At 37.5% G+C, this 20,607-nt stretch overlaps 1 protein-coding gene across 2 annotated transcripts; it reads left to right on the plus strand.

The window, feature by feature from the left end:
• Nucleotides 1-1,597: 1,597 nt before the first annotated feature.
• Nucleotides 1,598-19,582, plus strand: YES1 (YES proto-oncogene 1, Src family tyrosine kinase; the record flags this gene model as incomplete). Of its 2 annotated transcripts, none has more annotated exons than XM_080611493.1 (11): nucleotides 1,598-1,862; nucleotides 6,819-6,918; nucleotides 8,064-8,162; nucleotides 11,546-11,649; nucleotides 12,014-12,163; nucleotides 12,380-12,535; nucleotides 12,848-13,031; nucleotides 15,318-15,390; nucleotides 15,742-15,895; nucleotides 16,420-16,551; nucleotides 17,328-19,582. In XM_080611493.1, the coding sequence occupies 11 exons, from the start codon at nucleotides 1,598-1,600 to the stop codon at nucleotides 17,534-17,536; spliced, it is 1,626 nt and encodes a 541-aa protein (XP_080467619.1). In that variant the 3' UTR covers nucleotides 17,537-19,582. The 2 variants fall into 2 exon arrangements, with proteins under 2 accessions (XP_080467619.1, XP_080467618.1); XM_080611492.1 differs by having other exon boundaries at nucleotides 12,848-13,027; nucleotides 15,314-15,390.
• Between the last annotated feature and the right edge of the window lie 1,025 nt (nucleotides 19,583-20,607).

Raw genomic sequence — 20,607 nt, forward strand, 5'->3', positions numbered from 1 at the left:
AATTTGTAAAAATGCCGTTATTTGACTTTGTCCCTGCTTGTTTCAACACCAGTAATTGTTTTATATTGCAGCATTAGGGGCTGACTTGACAGGGTGAATATTCTTAATCTTTATGAGCAGTAAATTTCATATGGTGTTTCACCAGCTATGGCTTGCCTTCTTTCCAGTAACTCTGATTCACAGTTCTTGAAGAAATTAGAGTGTCTTTTCTGTTGTAATGGTTGGTTATACAGAGGATATTAATTTCTCTCAGTATGACTATATTAAGGTAGTATTTGTTTAGAAAGATTTACTTTGTTCCATATTTTTGTGCCTAATAGTTAACAAGGTAGGAGGGAATTGAAAAGGAAAAAAAAAAAGTTAAACACACAGTGGGAAACACTGTTTCCCTTATTTAGACTGTGTGTAACTTGTTGTAGTTACCAGAACACTTGTTTTATTGCTTTCAGACTGGGCTTTTTGGTGGTGGTGGTTGGTTGGTTTTATTGGGGGATTTTTGGCTGGTTCATTAGATAATGTGGAGCAGTTGATTTCCTGGTTTTGTGGAGGTTTCTGCTTTCAAAGTTAAAGTAGATTTTTAACCTTTTCCCCCTGCAAGAATACAATAATTTCATGCCAAACTAGCACTGCATCTAATAGAGACTCCTGTTTACTTCTTGATTTGTTTCCCAGCTGGGATAAGCCAGAGAATGCCTGCCATCAGTTGTCACTGCCTGATGAATGGCAGGTGGTGACTTCTTAAGACTCAGTAATTCCAATTGTCGGTGACATGTCTCTTCTCTGATCAGTTGCATCAGCAGGAAATAGGTGTCCCCCTAGTAAACAGCTCTGGCACAGTGGGAGCTGGTGGCAATCTTGGGTTGTCAGCTATAAATTGTCACCTGTCCTGGTGCAATTCAGTTTCTAAACCACTGTGGATGTTAGAATTACTCTTCTAAATTATTTTTCTAATTCTAGTTAGACTAAACTGTGACCCTCTCCTGTGGCCATGAATATCACAGGTTTGGTTTTGAGCTTCGTTTTGGGGGGCTGGCAGTAAATGAAAACTTTTCTCTACATCTTCAAATGTCTTAGTTCTAATACCACCAGCTGGTCAGGACCTGATGGTACAGGTGCTTAAAAGAGAAAGTGGGGATGCCCACTTCTTTTCTTTAATTGCTCTGGATAATTGACTATGGATTTGTCACATCTGTTTCCCCTTCACCCTGCTATGGAAGTCTTCAGTGTCTTTTCCTCACCTCATCTGTTGCCCAGTTCCCTCTTTCTCCCCATTTCCCCCTCTTTTCTCTTTTACCACTTGCAGTCCACCAAAGAATTGGGATGAAGAATAATCCAAATGTGCTGCTAGTGTGTGAAGCTGTAAGGGAAAATCATTAGGTCTTCTCTATTCTGGGAATGGCTTAGATTTGATTCCAGATCACTTTCATTGGAGTTTATAGTCAGCAATTGCTATGGATTGTATGGTGCTTTTTTAAACAGTAATAAATCATCATTTTTGGTAACTTTTTGGGAATCCTCTGCGTTGATTATCAAAAGACACAACATGGAGATGAATTCCTTTTTGGTTTTTTTCCCTCTCATTCTCACAGAAGCAACCATGGGGTGCATCAAAAGCAAAGAAGATAAAGGTCCAGCCATGAAATACAGAACTGATAATACTCCAGAACCTGTTATTTCCCATGTCAGCCATTACGGATCAGACTCCAGCCAAGCAACACAGTCACCGTCAATAAAGGGATCAGCAGTTAATTTTAATAGTCATTCCATGACTCCTTTTGGAGGGCCCTCAGGAATGACACCCTTTGGAGGAGCATCATCCTCATTTTCAGCTGTGCCAAGTCCATATCCTAGTACTTTAACAGGTGAGTGTTACATAAAATGATGTTATTATAATTTATTATTAAATCTTGACAGTCATATTAAAAAATAATATGATCCCTTGCCACACAGAAATAAATTGGAAATTTAGAATAAATTGCCTTTTTGGGATTTCTGATTTTCAGTATCTTTATTACTCAGATAATAATTCAGCCCATATTTGGTAGTGACTGGCTTTTGGTTTGGAAGGGGATTACGATCACAGCACAGAGAAATTTAAGACTTATTAAAAGTAATAATGGGAATAGTTGATCAAATTGGGTTAAAAGCTCTAGGTTGTTGAAGGAATGCACATGGGATAATGGCCATTAACTTTTGGAGAGGAGGCGCAAAGTGAAAAACACTTCAAATTCAGGAAATTGGGGGATTTTAACTGATTTTCAGACTTACTTGATTAGCTGGAAATTACCTATATTAATGCAGCGTTGAATCTGTTCATTCATAAAGCTAAACAGAAGATGCAGTATATTCTCTGTATTTTACCGTATGAACAATATCTGTGAAACAAATAGCAGAATTCTCATTGTTGGTGGCCATATTAAATCCAAAGTTGAAAATGTAAAAATAAAATTTACAAGGCGCAAAGATCTTAGCTGAGATTAAAATATTGTGTCTGCAGAGAGCTTATAGGCAACATGCACATTTGATGTTATAAACCCACCTTTATAGAAAAGTCTTAAAACTTCATTACAAAAATACTGATTTTTGTGCACATGGCTAATTTCAGTAGTTTTGCTGGATATTTTTGAGAAGAAGCTTTAACTTTTTCTTTGAGGGAGAAGAGTAATTTATTCTAGAAGATTTGCACAGACACCACAAAAAAACAGTAAATAATTCCTTATTAGTCCATTTCTAGTTTCCCCACAAACCTTTAATGGTAGCACAATTACACTGCTTAAATGTTTGCCTCGTTACAGTAGCATTTAAAATCTTTTAAACACAAGAAATTTGAGATCCATGAAAACCTACTGTGACCTTGACAATAAGTAATTCAGGAAACCAAATAAAAATTGACAGGTAATGGTCACCTCATATTCCCAGTTTGGGAATCCACTAAAAATTAAATAATTAAAATGAGCATCTATCCTGTCTCAGAATTTTGACTCTGCTCTGAATCGCTGTTTTGGCTGAACATACACAGAAATGAAATAAAGGCAGCATTTCTTTTTATTCATTATCTCCTCTGAGGAAAATTTATTTGGCTTCACCTCCCCCAAGAATCTCTGTATATGTCTTCTTACTAGATCTGGTTCTTTGTTCACGTGGGAGTCTCCAGCAGTGTGTGCAGGCACTCCTGGGCATTAATAGACATCAGGGAAGTAGCCCCCCCACCAAGGTACCACAAACCTGTGCTGCAGAGACCAGAAGGGATGTTCTCTTGCCTGTTCCTATTCTTGCTGGTAGTTAAGCATGTTACATCTTGGACCAGAGTCAACAGGAGAGATTTCTCATGGAAGAAGATAGTCTAATATCTCATCAGTGTGAATTCAGTTATCAACAGACATCATTTTGCAATCAGGTAAAATGATACTGCATATGTAATTATGCCTTCTCAGTTTGTAAAACCAGCCTATCCACAAACACGCACACTTGAAAAATAAATAGATAAATAAGAAATGCACCAGCAATTGCTTATTACATTCGGTACCAATTTTGAGCTCAATCAAAATTGAGTGGTTTTGTGAATGAATAGGATGACAAACTTCATCTGGCTGTAAGCTTTTTGTATTTGTGACACATAAAACAGTGGATTGCATTCTGTGGCCCTTTGATTTGAGAGAGAGGAGAATAGATGGGCTTGTTGAACAGGACATAAGTGTCAGCAGTACTTAGTCCTTCAGTGATGTCTGACAGAAAGATGATATGGTTGTCATCGTGGCCTGTATTGAGGCTGAAAAGAGTTGAGCCATCTTTCGTTCCTCTTGAGCAGAAAAGGAGAATAAATCCGAGTTAGTCAGCACTGCCCCTGTATTACACGTTCTCAATCATCAGATACTTTAAATTCATAGAATATTACTGAAAACTGGACCACTGTTCTTGTCTTCTATGAAGATATGTAAACACTAAGGCTCTGTAATCCTCATGCTGAACTAAAAGGCAAAGTCTTCTCTCCAAAATTACTCGTAGATAAGAGGATGGGAATACTGACCTAATGAAAGGATAACCTTTAAGGGAAAATGTTATGACCACAAATAGCTTGAACAGCTGAATTAAATCACCTTTTAGTGATTCACAAAGAAAACAGCTACAAGAGACTTCAAAATCATTTGAACAGTATCTGTTTGGTTAAAACTCTCTGTGCTGTTGCTGTTCTCTGTAAGTACTTTATTATTATTTGCTATGAAATAAGTAACACTTGTGTGTGAGCATAATAAGAGATTTTCTGATAGCTGAAGTGTTGAAATCAAAACTTCCCAAGGATTGTAAGGTAGCTTTTCCAATTATTTCTTTACAAATAATTAAGAGTACACAAATATTGATAATTACTGATAATTCTCCTAGTGCATGGTTTACATTAGAATCCATTATTTTTGGCTAGTGCTGCACACTCTAGAAGAATTATTCTCTCTTGTTCCCACGTTAGTATCTTTCTAGATGTTGTACAATTTGTTTCCAATTTTTCCAATTTTTTTCCAATTGTTCATGGAATCTCCCAGTTTCTTTATATACAGTTAAAAACTTTTGTGATATTGTGACATAAGAGTATTTATTTTCTTCATCTGCTGAAGCACTCTATGAGGATGGTTTATTTCCACAACACTTGGTTTCTGTTTGTGTGAATATAGTATGTATCCCCACAATTTTCTTACTCTGTGTAGCAGTTTGTGTCATCAAAATAACACAGTGATGTAGTAATGCAGGCAAAAATTGATAGAACTGTATTGAGTTTTTTTAACTTGGATTAGAAACTGTTAGCTTCTAGGGAATATTCTAATTAATTTTCAGTTCATAAATTACACTTCAAAACCCCCCCTTAATTACTCTGACCACCTGTGGGGATTTTTTGTTCTGTTTTTTCCTAGAGGAGCTGTAAATTCATTTCTGGCTGATACCTGCTGAGAGACTAATCAGAAGACAAGTCTAAATCAAATTAACATATTTAAATGATTAGAAGCTCTTATGTCAGAAAGTATACATTGCAGAAGAATATTAGCTGTAGACAATACCCATTTCATTATGTATTCTTCCTTTCTGATCACTGTCATGTTAATTATAAGATCTAATATTAGATGCAATCTGAAATTAGATGCAGCATGTTTCTGTTGCTGGTCTTCCGTGTATATTCTGGTATATATATGCACATGTTAGAGATGTAATACTATACATTTAAAAATAAGTTATTGCTTAGATTATCATTATGCTTCCTAAATGTCCATTAGACTCTGAAATAGCATTTCTAGAGTTTAAAAAGTCTTTCTGGATTGCCTGTCTGCAGTTTTCTATTTTAACTTTCTCCTAGTTATGGTACATAGTTCTTTATTTTTACTTGTATCTTTTACATCTCATATAGCCTGTTTTCCTTTCGCTGTTTCTCTTTTAGCCCAGTTTCATAGATTAGTCCTTTTAACTACAGTATAAGTTTTCCTATCATAAGTATAGGAGCTTCCCTACCATCCATCTCGCACACGTTTGTGGGACACTGTTGTGGTTTAACCCCAGCTGACAGCTAAGCCCCACACAGCTGCTTGCTCGTTCACCTCACAGTGGGATGGGGGAGAGAATCAGAAGGGTGAAAGTGAGAAAGCTCATGGGTTGAGATAAAGACAGTTTAACAGGTAGAGCAAAAGCCACGCGTGCAAGCAAAACACGGTAAGGAGTTCATTCACCACTTCCCACGGCCAGGCAGGTGTTCAGCCATCTTCAGGGCAGCAGGGCTCCATCATGTGTAATGGTTACTGGGAAGACAAGCAGCATCACTCCCAACATCCTCCTTTCCTTCTACCCCAGCTCTGTATGCCGATCATGACACTATATGGTGTGGAACATCCCTGTGATCAGTTGGGGTCAGCTGCTCTGGCGGTGTCACCCCCTCAACTTCTTGTGCACCCCTAGGCTGCTCACTGTTTTGGTGGTGTGAGGAGCAGAAAAAACCTTGACTCTGTAAGCACCATTCAGCAATAACAAAAACATCTCTGTATTATGAAGACCGTTTCCAGCACAAATCCAAAACATAGTTCCAGCTACTATGAAGAAAATTAACTATCCCAGCCAAATCCAGCACAGACATGCTCAGCAACATGCCCTGTACCAGAAGTGGGATGGGGAAGCAAATCCCTTGGAGCTGGTGGGGTGGAGCTGCTTGTCCTGTAACATCATCTTGACCCTTGTTTTCTGCCTCTGGGTCATTCTCAGCAAGGGTCTGCTTTGCTGATGGGGAAACTTGATGGAATTAAATCATTAGTCCTAAAGCAGAGAAATGTCTTTGTCCCCAACAGAATACTTTTATTTCTGGCTCAATTCCTTGACTGGATCTGATGTGTTTAACCTCAGAAAGTTAGGAATATTAGTTAGTTATATCAGTTAGTTATAACTATGTTCAACAGGAAACTACTTCTGTAAAAATTAGTGGCTCACGGTTCACCCTTGTGGTGTTGTAGGATCTTCTAGAATTGCATTTCTTACCAAGAAGCTGGCTTTTCTTACTGCTGATGTGCTGTGCAGGTTTCTGTATATAACTGCTCTAAATATTAATGTACTTCCAGTGATGTGTTTAGTTGCCTTTTGTGGCATGAAAGCATATTTTTAGGGTGTTTGTTTATAGGCTTTCTTCTGTTTTAAGAAATGAACTAATTATTGATCCGGCATTCAAAATGAGATGCAACCTGGAGTGTTTAGTTGCTTCCCAATCAAAATTGATGAGCTGTTTCGCAGACAAGTCCTTAAATCAAGTGTTGCAACATTATTGCTTTATCATACAGGGTTTTTTTCTTTTTCCTAAGGTGGTGTTACTGTATTTGTGGCCTTATATGATTATGAAGCAAGAACTACAGATGACCTTTCATTTAAGAAAGGTGAACGGTTCCAGATAATAAATAACACGTAAGTGTTCTCATTCACAGACTTCATTTGGTGGTTGTTGGTTATAAGTAGATCCTCACCTCTTCTTGAAATCTGTGTATCCTATTTCAGTGACGAGCAGATTGATTTTTATTAATTTTTTTTCTTGGATGCACATGATGCTCTAACAAGCATGGGGTTAAAATATCGATAACTGGTAAGACAATAACCTTCAGGCTGAAGTCAGGGTTTCGATATAGGTGTAGTGACTGTTGAACTGTAGTGACTGGGGCAACCCCAAGCCTCTCCATCTCAGTGGGTTGGGTGGCATCCTTCCACTTCCTGCTCCAGCAAGACACAGCTACCCACTTCAGGCAACAGATAGGGAGATACCTACTGTCCCATCCCAGCCTCTGCACCTTGAGATTCTCTCTGGCAGTTTTCTGTATCACTTTTTATGCACATTCACTGGAGGCAAGTGTGCAGCCTGTAGGTAGGAACATGTCACCATGGAAGTGGGTCTAGCTGGCCTCTGCAGTAAATCCACGCTCAGATAGTTTATGAGTAGTTTGCTGTTCTAGTTCAATTCCAGCAGTGTTACAGTACTACAGCCTGGTTTCTAGAAGTCTCCTGAAAATGAAATTATTTGTTCACCTTGGAGATTTCTTTACACTCAGCTTTGGGCTGCAGTAATAGTTCTAATTCATACATGCAGCAGTTTTGATTTGTTCAGGTCTCTTAATTTTATTAGCTGATTTCCTGCTTCCTTTATGGCTCACTGTCAGCATACAGGCAGAATGATCTGGGAGGGGCAGATGAAGACTAGAGAACTGGGAAGTTTGTTTACACATGGCTGCCATAAAACGTTTTGCTGTAGATTTACATTTTGCATATATTGATAAAGTCATTTTGTATTAGAAACAAAAAAATAACCCAAACAAACAAAAAAAGCAACAAAACCAAAATCCAAATCCTTAAAATTAAGAATTCCACTAAGAGGCACTCATGTTACTTACAATGAAAAGAAAAATATATTTAGGTGCAGCAGAAACTTTCTTTAGATACATTCATAATTAAAATAACATGTTACCTAAATTTAACTTGCTTCTCATATGTGAGGATGTTATAGGTGCTAGGGAATGATGCATTATTTATATGTGGAAGAGATAACTGATATTTCATTGCAGAGAAGGAGACTGGTGGGAAGCAAGATCCATTGCTACTGGAAAAACAGGCTACATCCCAAGCAATTATGTAGCTCCTGCAGACTCCATTCAAGCAGAAGAGTAAGCCATCACATTCTTTCAGTCTCTTCTTACCCATTCTACGCTTTGTGCCCTGTGGTCACACTATTCCCTTAATTCAGTATATATAACATGCAGGGGTAAGGTAGGATAATACTGTTCATTAAAGGATAGGAATGCTGCTTGGATGATGTCAAAGGTGTAATTATTAGTAAGTGTGAGATACACTCATGCAAATGTTTTATGCCTGTTGCTATATATGGGCTAAAGGAAAAAGGACAGGAGAATACAATAATGAAGGTATTGGGGAACATACATTGTGATTCATATAACACAAAAATAACAGGTTAAAGAGTTCACACACCACCAGCTCTAGGTTTTTATTCTTATTTTTGCTTATAGAATCATAGAATGGTTAGGGTTGGAAAGGGCCTTAAGACTATCATTATGAGAGACACCTCACACAAGACCGTGTTGCCCAAGGCTCTAACCTGGCCTTGAGCACTGCCAGGAATGGAGCATTTACCACTTCTTTGAGCAGCCCGTTCCAGTGCCTGACCACCCTCACAGTAAAGAACTTCTTCCTTATTGCTAACCTGAACTTCCCCTGTTTAAGTTTGAACCCATGACCCCTTACTACAGTCCCTAATGAAGAGTTCCTCCCCAGCATCCTTGTAGGCCCCCTTCAGATACTGGAAGGCTGCTATGAGGTCTCCACGCAGCCTTCTCTTCTCCAGGCTGAACAGCCCCAACTTTCTCAGCCTGTCTTCATGCGGGAGGTGCTCCAGTCCCCTGATCATCCTCGTGGCCCTCCTCTGGACTTGTTCCAACAGTTCCATGTCCTTTTTATGTTGAGGACACCAGAACTGCACACAGTACTCCAAGTGAGGTCTCATGAGAGCAGAGTAGAGGGGCAGGATCACCTCCTTCAACCTGCTGGTCACGCTCCTTTTGATGCAGCCCAGGATACAGTTGGCTTTCTGGGCTACAAGCACACACTGCCAAATCTAATTCAAGTTCAGCTATATCCTTGGAAGCTCCTAATCTTATATTCTAAAAATACCCATTTGGGTGGACTGTTACTGCTAATCTGTAATAACTTCATGGTGACAAAGTTGTTAGGCACTCTGTGGAATACTATGAATTGGGAAAATTGTCTTGCTTTTGGTACCACTACTTCCTGCATTTATTTACAAAGATCCCAGAGCACTTACAGAATTGTGTAGAGTTCCTGTTGTGACTTGGGGTACAGTTTCAGGTTATACTTGTTCCAAGGGATTAATTGTATTTGTTGTACTAGAAATGTAAAACTCTGCGCCTCCTGCTTCAATATACAGGCATGGTACTGCCAATGAGCAGTTCCCTGACATGCAATCCACACAATTGTGTTTGCTGCTGCACTTCTGGGAAGAGTGCCTGATTTCAAAGTTTTTTTCCTGAATCTCAGGCTGAGACTAGCATGTTGCTGCTGCTCTCCCCTGGCTCTTTGCTATTAATAAGTGATGGTATCAAAGATGTACTGTTATTTTTATGCCCTTGAATTTCACCTGCTTTTAAGGTTACTGACTTCAGATTTTTTTCCTAAGAAAAGTTGAGGTTTGTTGGGTTTTTGTTTTATTTTAAATTATGCAATAAAAGCATATTGCCATTACAGCTGTGTAGTGGTAAAATGGAAATGATAGCCCTTTGCAAACTAAGAACACAGAGTTTCTGCAAAACAAATATGGCTCCTAAAGACTGGATAAACATCACTACTGCGTTTGGAATAGAGTTCATTTGGTTTAGAGTTCATTTGTTACCCCTAGGCCTTGATAGGGTTTTCAGGTTTTGTTTTGGGGTTGCAGTTACAAGAACAAAAGCAATACACAGCCCCAAGTTGCTAGGATTTTCTTTAAGTGATCTTTTCTAAGCCTGAAGACATTCTATGACACAAACTGCTTGTGACAAGATCCGTATTATCCATGTGCATTTTGAATGATACCGTAATAGAAATGTTTAATATTGATAAAAAGAACAAGTAAACCCTGCTATTATTTTACAGGTAATGAAATAAAATAGCACTTTACAATATAGTTCATAAATTGTAGTAGCCTGGGGAGGATGTGAGGTAATTAAGCAGGGTTCAAGTTTGCGTCAGTAAGATTATAGGTTACATCCAGACTTTCTCAAGTGTATGTCCTCTCACTTCCAGTTCTAACTTTGCACATCTACATAAGCAGTCAAACTGCAAATGCAATAAAAAGTAAGTTTCAAATTCCTAAGTGATTACACAGGCCATTCTTTTCACAGACCTTTTCCTTACTTACATTTTCCCCCCACAAAACGTTTCTCCCACAAAAACCGTTGTTCTGTAGCAGTTTCCAATGCTACTTTTCTTCTCCCAACACTCATGAAGGACAGATTTGCTTGATGCCATGACAGTGCCAAATGGAAATGCTTGAAATTTACACTTCTGAGGCATGCAGTCAAATGTAGTTAGAAGTAACTGTTATTCCAAAGTCTGGGGATTTCAGTGAGAGATGGACCTTAGTTATCACTGGCTCAAGATAGAGCTGTGTGCAGGCTGCTCATCAGGGTGAGCACTCTGTGGGCACATCAAAGAAGAAATCTTTTTTGTGATAGAACTTAAGGCAAGAAAAAATGCAGGTTCTTTTTTGGTATCAGAATGATGCAACAAAGGTGGAGTGTTACTTATGGAGAAGTAAATGATACCTGGTTGTTTCTAAACGATCAGTAGAAAAAAGTGCTCCCTCTACTGAGGTACAGAAGGTTGGGACGCAATAGAAGTAGCATGGATATGAGAAACCTTTCTATCCTGAGGACAGCCAGGCAGTGGCACAGGTTCCTCAAATTGGCTGTGCAGGCTACATCATTCAGGGTTTTCAGGACCAGAGTGGACAGTGCCCTGAGCAAACAGATTTGATCTCACACCTGACCCCGCTTGCAGCAGGAGGCTGGACCAGAGACCTCCTAAGGGCTTCTTTCAACTTGAAGGAACCTGTGATCCGATGATATTTATGCGCACCCACTTTGTACTAAATATTGTTTTCTAACACATAAAAGGTGGTTTCAGCAGCTGCAGTGTTTTGAGTGTGCTACCGAGCTTCAGCTTGACCTGTGAACTTCTTAACCAAGAGGGTGTTACTTTCAATGTGAAGTACTGTTGAGGTCCATTGTTAAACCATCAGAAAATCATAGTATTCATGGATAGAGGCCTCTTTACATGTGTTTTGTAAGCAATAGAAATGAAAGTCGTATAGTGATAGGACATCTTTTCATTATTTGCATGTCATTACCTTTGTTGACCTGTAACTGCTTTGGGATATTAGCAGTCCAGTCAATGCTTGAGATTTCTTAATCTTGTATTTATATGATTACCAAAACATAGGAGGCTTTTACTTACACATTTCTTTTAACATTTTTAGGTGGTATTTTGGTAAGATGGGCAGGAAGGATGCAGAAAGGCTCCTTTTAAATCCTGGGAACCAGCGTGGTATTTTCTTAGTAAGAGAGAGTGAAACCACTAAAGGTAAGTCTGTTTATGTATGTGTCTGCTCTCTCCAGTTTCCACTACCACCAAGGTGGACATAATGATGATTTTTAGGTCTGTCACATTATATGTATGCATGTGCACACACATATGTGTATAATGACAGTTGGGAGATTTTTTATGCAATTTAATTTATGTTAATGAAAGAAGTATTTGTAATAGGCTAGGGTGGATGGGGCTTTGAGCAACCTGGTCTATTGGAAGTTGTCCCTGCCCTTGGCAGGGGGGTTGGAACTGGATGATCTTTAGGGTCCCTTCCAACCCAAACCATTCTGTGATTCTATGATATGTTAAATAGATTTTTAAATTTTTGGTGAAGAACCAAGTATGGCTTCTTTCCTAGGTGCTTACTCCCTTTCTATACGTGACTGGGATGAGGTCAGAGGTGATAATGTGAAACACTACAAAATCAGAAAACTTGACAATGGTGGATACTATATCACAACCAGAGCACAATTTGAATCTCTGCAGAAGCTTGTGAAACACTACAGAGGTAAGCTCAAGTTCTAGTGTCCTAATGCTACCTTGTGCCTATTGAAAGGAAGAAAAACTGTGTACATAGCTTATTTTTAGAATTCACAACTATAATATTTCTTCTTGATTTTAACAAACAGTGAATGGACTAATTCTATTCATCAGCATTAGGATGTTAGTTTTGTCACGGTCTTATCCCTGTTTAACAATGAAGCTTCTTTTTTTTGTTTTCCAGAACATGCCGATGGGCTGTGTCATAAGCTAACAACTGTGTGTCCCACTGTGAAACCACAAACACAGGGACTAGCAAAAGATGCCTGGGAAATCCCTAGAGAATCTTTGAGGCTGGAAGTTAAGCTGGGCCAAGGATGTTTTGGTGAAGTATGGATGGGTAAGAGCTTAACGACACATTTCAGTTGTTCATGCAAATGTCATAGTAGTATTTTAAGTAAATCAGTATCAGAATTGAGAAGATAATCTGATAAAGAATTGAGGAGGGGGCAGATGCTTATGATCAGAGATGTAAAGGTAAAACTAATTTTCAATATAGTTCTAGTTTATTCTGTTATTATTATAATTCTGTTATTATAATTAAATAATTATAATTATTCTAACAGCTAAGAAAAAGCAAAAAGCAAACACATTTCAGTAGAAAATCTCTTCAGTATTATAGTGGAGACTAGAATCTGATTTGTTTCTCTAGGAACATGGAATGGAACCACAAAAGTAGCAATCAAGACACTAAAACCTGGTACAATGATGCCAGAAGCTTTCCTGCAAGAGGCTCAGATCATGAAGAAATTACGACATGACAAGCTTGTTCCGCTGTATGCAGTTGTTTCTGAGGAACCAATCTACATCGTCACTGAATTCATGACAAAAGGTGTGTGACAGAATAGTTTGAAGATACTACATTTAAAGTATTATTTAAGATGCCAGACACAAATTAAATGTTTAATTAATGTTAGGTTTAGGCTGACTGGAGTATAAGTGGTAATTTTGATTAAATTAAAATGAGCAGTGCTTGACCTACTTGAAGCAGATCTGATTTAGATCATGGGTGGAAGCATGATTTTTTTTGCACATCTGTGTCACCCTTGCTAATCTTCCAAGTATAAGATTGGGCTTTTTTCTGTCCTCAATTTTAGTGTGCATTGTTACATTTAAATTGGATGGTATAGCTGATAATATCGTGAGAATAAGCCTGCCTGTAGGTGAGTCATGCTCACCATGACAGCATCAGTAGGGCTTGGTTTTTTTGTTTGTTGTTGGTTTTAGTTTTTCTTTTCCAGCAGTGTAACAGTAAATTTTAAAGAAGGTTGAGGGTTTTTCCCCAGACTCCCTCCTTTATTTCCTTGGTTTTAGTCTGTCATCCTTCTTCTCTGGCTTTGTATTGTTTCCCTCTCCTCTCACTGCTGAAAAAGATGTAGAGATTTAGACTGAATGTAGAAATAAACATAAACATATTCGTGTTAAGAAGCGGCAGATTTTCAAGTCAGTTATTCCAGGTTTTAAAAAATGCAGACTTCTGTTCACATCTCAGGGAAGTTCTGCCATCCTGGTAAGAAATAGAAGCAATATTAAAGTCCAAAGAGAGTAGCTACTTTTGTTCAGTACTCTGCCAAAATTATCTGGGGGGATGTCCTGTTCGTGTGGGGTTTTAGGTGTTGTATACTTATATAGGAATAGAAGTTCCAAGAAGTTCCTTCTGCGGTCGTGATATTCCTGAATAACATTAGACTGTCTGTCAGCTCTTAAAGCTGCAATGTAAAATCAGCTTTCATTGTCCAGAAATCGAGTTTGGCAGGACAATCAGAAAAAAAAATAAAAAATAATAAAAGCTTTATAGATTTCTGTCTAAGAAAAAGTAAAGTTTGAAGCCAGAACCAGGACATTACCTTCCGAAAGCAGAAGTGAAAAATTGGAGAAATAGTTGAGTGTTTGTCTAAATTATGGATTCAGAATGTCTTTGGAAGCCTCTGTTTTAATTCGAAAAACTTCTCACATTTTACCAAAGAACAAAACCTCTTTGGTTCTTTGGTGGTTCAAACTTGAAAGCTAGTAGAACGAGTATTTTTTTTTTTTTCTCTTTCTTTCTCCTTTTCTGAGAAAAAGAGGTAAAAACTGCACAGCACCCAAAAGCTTTTTCTGGTATAAACAGGTTACTAGAGATCAGTGTGAAATCTTTGTTCCTTTGAGCTCATGAACCAAGATGGGGAAAAGGCTGTGCAAACACGCATGTCAAAGAGCAGCATCAGTGTGAGTCTGGCCTGCCATATGTTAACTTTCATTGCAAAAATACAAGTGACTGTAACCACATCAGAGGTATCCAATTCACAGCTACAGCTATGAATCCACTGCACGGTATGCAGATCACTGTTTTTTTTCCCCAGCATCACACTTGTAACTTTCTCATTGTAATTATGACTGAGATGAGACCAATTAGTTACCATTCTTCACCAGTTTCTTAAGAAAGAGATCATGTTCCTGTACTCTTATAGCAGAATAGAACCTGTAGAGAAAGCTGTTAATCAGAGACAAAGTTTTACTGTCTTGAAAGAAGCGCAGGTCCTTGGAACTGATTTCAAGTACTGCTTATGTTGTAATGTTCTGGACATGATTGCGTTATATAAATGGAAAAGATAATATATCATAAAGAATGGAATACACTTTTGTTTTCCACTGTAAGAAAGAAAAAGCAATAAAATAAAAATAACAATTTAAGAATAATTTCCCTAGTATATAATTGGAACTGTCAAGAAATGAAATAAATCACAGATAGGAGGTTTATTTGTTCTTTAATTATAAATTTCACTGTGGAAAGAAATTCAGCTAGGACAAGCACTGATACCAAGACTGCTGAGAACAATCCTTACATATTGCCATATAGTCATCAAGCAGCAGTTTGTTTTATTAGTATTTAGTTATCTGAATTATTGGAATGGATTTCGAAGTACTTGGATAAAACTTGCACTGACTAGTTATCAGGACAGAGACAACTACCAGGAGTCGTTGAGTCATGTATTCTGGTAAATGACTGAGTTTCAAATACAGTCTTTGAGAGATGAATATGTAAATCATATGTCTATGAAAAAAAGAAATCTCATTCATGGGTACAGATCACATCAATTTTTTTTCTTTTTTTCTCCCAAAATGTGTTCTCTTACAGGCAGCTTGCTAGACTTCCTTAAAGAAGGAGAAGGGAAATACTTAAAACTCCCACAGCTGGTCGACATGGCTGCTCAGGTACATTGTATAAACCAAGAAAACTTTATTTTGTCCTTAGAGGAGAGATTTAAAGCTATATCAGGTATCAACTAAATGTAAATACTGAATGCTCTGGCTATTGCATGCTGTTCTGTCTTACGTCTTCTGTTGTAGGTTTGGAATTTGTCAAAAAGAAACAGTATAGTTCCCAATTAGCATATACTGTATAGCCACCCGCACTCTAATCAGTGCTGTCACAAGCTCTTGCTGTGCTATACATCCTATACTTACACAATGAGAATGGAGATAAAATAAAGGGGTACAGCTTAATGCTTGGGAGAAATGGATATAGTCATGAAAAGTAATCTTTAATAAAACTTTATTTTTAAGATTGCTGATGGCATGGCTTACATTGAAAGAATGAACTACATCCACAGGGATCTCCGGGCAGCTAACATTCTTGTAGGAGACAATCTTGTGTGTAAAATAGCAGACTTCGGTTTAGCAAGGTTAATAGAGGACAATGAGTATACTGCAAGACAAGGTAAGACCTATTTATTTACTGAATAAATAAGACCTTCAGATTACTTAAAATTGTTACATTTAGCAGAAAGTGTCTGTATTCCGGTTGTATGAATAAAGATTATTAATAAAACTGCTTTTACAGCTATATTTAGGTGCCCCCCTCACCTAAGTGAAATTTTAGTAAACTTTTTAAAGGTCAAAATTATGTTTTCAGAAAATGTTTTCAGGTATTTTGGGCAGTTAAAACTTGCTACAGTTTGCAGAGAGCTCAGATTGCAGAGAGGTTGCTCATTATGAAGGTCATCCCACTTTAAAACATATTTAATTAAGAATCCCAGATGTCTTTAAGCGCTTCTATAAATTGTAGCCAGTAGTTGCTGCCCTAGTTGGAAATATCTTTCCAGTTTGCAATATTAAAATACTAAACCACCTTGAATTTTGTCAACAAAGCAAAATGTAAGAAGTTTTTGAGTGTATTATTCTCAAAATATTTTGAAGTGTAAGCAAGGGAAAATTAAGTATCTGTCTTTCCAATGTTTGTAGGAGCTAAATTTCCAATTAAATGGACAGCTCCAGAAGCAGCATTGTATGGTCGGTTTACAATCAAGTCGGATGTGTGGTCATTTGGAATTTTACTGACAGAGCTGGTAACAAAAGGGAGAGTGCCATATCCAGGTAAGAATAAAATGTAATAGCTTTTTCTTCTCTTTGTTGTATTCTATGCTTCTGAGGTTACCTTTTGTACTTCTTGCCTTCATTCAGAGCCCACAGTTGACAGGCAGAGACAAAAACTTAGTCATGCTTCACTGGTTCCTTTGTTCACAAAGCTACTTGGTTTAGTTACAGATTAACTATTATATATAATTGTTAAGTGTTTTAAGATAATAATATTTGTAAATGTGACTGGTCATTCATTTCAGGTCATCAAGTATCCTTATGTTTTCCTATCTGTCTTTTCCTGAAACTTCTGCTTTTGATACTTTCCCAGACTACAGTGAGCATCAGTATAGTGAACCTGCTAGACCAGAACTAACATATGTAACATATCTTGTCAAATATTTTGCTGTGACTGGAATTTGTAAGGCAGTCCTGATAGGTACATATAATGCCTTTTTCTGGGCCTTATTTCAAATTAAGTAGTCCTTGAATGGGACCTGAGGCAGGCAAAAGGTTATTTGTGTTTGAGTCTGCTTTTTGAAAGGACAGGCGCAAGGCAGTAGAAAAGTAAATGAATGAGATAACATACAAATGGACAAAGGACCAGGTATTGAAGCATTACCAGTGTGTTAAAATAATTTTCAGAAATGTATTTAATGCAAAATGTGAAAAATTAATTTGCTATAAGGTGTGTTCATTAAAGGTTCTGTTCTGGTAGATTCGTGCGCATTGCATTCCTTTGGGAAACTGTTCTTTGCATGATGTCGTTCAGAGCTAAAATGCTTTTCTTTTAGGGATGGTAAATCGGGAAGTTCTTGAACAAGTGGAACGTGGATATAGGATGCCTTGCCCACAAGGCTGCCCAGAGTCTCTCCATGAGTTAATGAAACTGTGTTGGAAGAAGGACCCTGATGAGAGACCAACATTTGAGTATATACAGTCTTTCTTGGAGGACTACTTTACTGCTACAGAACCACAGTACCAGCCTGGAGACAATTTATAAGCCAACAGTCTACATAACATGCACAAATCTGCCAAATGTAAAAGACTTGCAAAGAATTCCTGACATCTATAAGGAATCAAAGGAAAGAAAATCTTCGCTACTTTGCATGCTCTTAATGGCAAACTGGAATTTCATAATGCAGTTGCACAAAACCACTTTTAAAGTGTTATAATCTAATTTACCAATGACATGTTTTTATTTTTTCCTCTTTCCCAACTTATTTTCAGGGTCCAAAGGAAGCTGACTGAAAATATGGGGTAGAAAAATGAGTGTTGGTGTGAACAATAGCAGAAAAACCAATGTTTCAAATCCTTTTATGTTCCTCAGATTTGATAATCATCCTACTAAAGAGGGAATTGTCTGGAATGGGTCATCTTCGGGTAAGACGTTTTTAAAGCAGAAGAACTTTGTGGGACCAAGCAGTTCTATCCCAGTTCCGTAAAACTCCCTGAGCTCAAATCACACATATGTGCCCCCCACCCCCCAGGAAAAGATGGTACCACTGTATTTGATACATAGTCTTGATCTTTAAGCTTCCTCTTGCATGAAGTTAATTAGGGTAGGCAGGTTAAAAGAGAAATTGGAACAGTGAATGATGAACTTGATCTAAATGGTAGACCTCAATAGTGAAATTAGAGAGCATAATGCACTGTGTTAATACTTGTATTAATATAACTGGAAAGTAGCACGAGAGATTTTTCTTTTATTCTTTCTGCATAGCTAATTAATAATAATGAAGGTAACTAGAAAATGAGGTAATATTTTATAAAATCGTGTTGATAAAGTATGATGATATTTGAACTTGAAGCTATGTAATACAATCAGGGGGGAAAAGCCTTTCATTTTTAAGCTCCAATCCAACAGCGAGCTTTTGTATGGGAAGATTACCTGAACAAAGCTTGCCAGGAAAGCAAGACTGAAGCTGGTAAACAGCCACTTTAAGGTCCTTTTTCAGAGACAGGATTGGTACTGGTTTATGTGGCTTATGCGTGTTAACAAGGGTGGGTGCCATAAACACTAGCTGTCACAAGTTCAGGGATTTGATTGCACTTTTGCTTTTCTTGACTATTAGGACACACTTACACACAGTTACTCTTCCCACTTCTGCCCTTCCTACAGAATTATTTAAATAAAAATAAACAAAAGAAAATGTGAAAGTTTAAAAACTAAAGAGATAAAATGTATTTAATATTGTCCGAATATACTGACATTGAAATTTGCTGGTATTCAGCCCAGCTGACACTACATCTAGATTTATTTTCCTTGGCTACTGACATATCAAGCAATAACATCCATGTCTTTTACTCAACGATTTGCATGAGGTTCTTGAATTTCTGATCAAGCTTAAGTACTTTAATTTTGAAACACTAAACTCTTTACTTAGCTACCAGGCTGGAATTCATGTTATCATTGTAAAGCTATCCTACAAATGAATTTCAGAAAAGCTGGTAATACAGTTCTGGTACTAAACTTAACATTCTTCATGGGTTTACACTACATGGAATCCAACTACCAAACAGATCTTTGTGAGAACAGTGCCATCGTTTGTCATTTTCCTTCATCATCACTCATCACCTGTACATCTGTGGTTATCAAATTTTCAAAGGGCTTTATGTAAGAAAAACAAAACAAAAAAAAAAACTACACAAAAAAAATCAACCCCAAAAATATGATGGAATTTTAATTTTTCTAAATATTTTAAAATTAATAACACAATCATATGATTTTATGTATTAATACAGTTATAACAAAAAATGCCAAAAATGACACTGGCATTGTTTGGATTTTTAATTAATGAATGGAACAGTTCATTGTAATAACACTTGTATAGCAAAGGAATAAAACACTAACTTAATGAACGTGTTCATTGTAAATGGTTGTGTATTATAAAACTGCTCCAAATGAGTTTGTATGTTTATGAAAATTTATTTGTTTCACCTGAAGACCTTGATGTGGTTCTTACCCTAACAGAGTTTAAAATTCACATTCACACTTTTTATATACATAGTAATAAGTTTAATTATGTAACTAAGTATTTTTATAAAGTATGGCATTGTTGAACTGTTTTGCAGAATTGGTTCAAAATAAATTTCTCCTTGATTGCATCTGCTTATTTGAGGGGTGGGAGGAGGGAGACGGGAGGGGGACAAAAGCAGAGTAGCTTTCATATTGAGGGGGGAAGGAAGGAAATTAACCCTTCATGAGTTTGGGGTGTGTTTTTATCCTCTGTAAACCATTTTAATGTACTTCCCTACAAGATGCTGAGTTTGTGGTGTATTATTGCTGTGAAAAGGGAGACATTTTCTAGAGCAGAAGTCCTTGGCAGGAATGGGCTAGAACAATTCTGTCTGGATTTAGAACTAACCCCCATGATGGACAGGCAGACACACAGACTTGAGATCCTTGTGAGAGCAAGTCCAACGTAGACTCTCAGCTGGCAGTCAGTGCCATGCTGCAGAGCAAACACGTTTCCTCTCTATTGCTTTATCTGGCATTAGCAGCCACTGCTGACTTCTGTGCAATCTTTCAGGGAATTTTACACATTTGTTCTTGTGATAGCTGATTTTTTTTTTATCTTCATTGAATGTTAACCTGTCTCAGTGACCACTACAACTCAAACTGCAAATCCTCACGTGTATGTACGTTGCCACTGTAGGTTAAGAAGCTAGAACAGTTTGAGTTTCAGTAATAACTAGTACAACACTAAAACCATTCTTACTACAGCCTGCAAAGTTTACTGTATTTTTAGTATTTCCTGTAATGTAATAACGTTTTACGTATTTTTAATGCAACAATCATGTTATTTCTGGTAATCTCTGTTCTACCCATTGTCCATCAGAACCCTGTGATGCCCATTTTGCATGCTAGGCCTGCGGATTGTTTCTGTCCTGCGTTGTTTCAAGCTGTAGTATTTTAAGAATTGTTTCATACTGTTTTTTGGGGAACCTTGGAGACATAAAAATGTGTATGATCCTACTGTTTAGATAGAATACATCTCTATTTTAGCATGAAAAGAACCTTATGTGTTCTTACCCTTGCAACGACTAGGCTCATGAGCAGCTCTTGCCACT

The sequence above is a fragment of the Psittacula echo genome, assembly GCF_963264785.1.
Source record: "Psittacula echo genome assembly, chromosome: 2".
Classification (NCBI taxonomy): Eukaryota; Metazoa; Chordata; class Aves; order Psittaciformes; family Psittacidae; genus Psittacula; species Psittacula echo.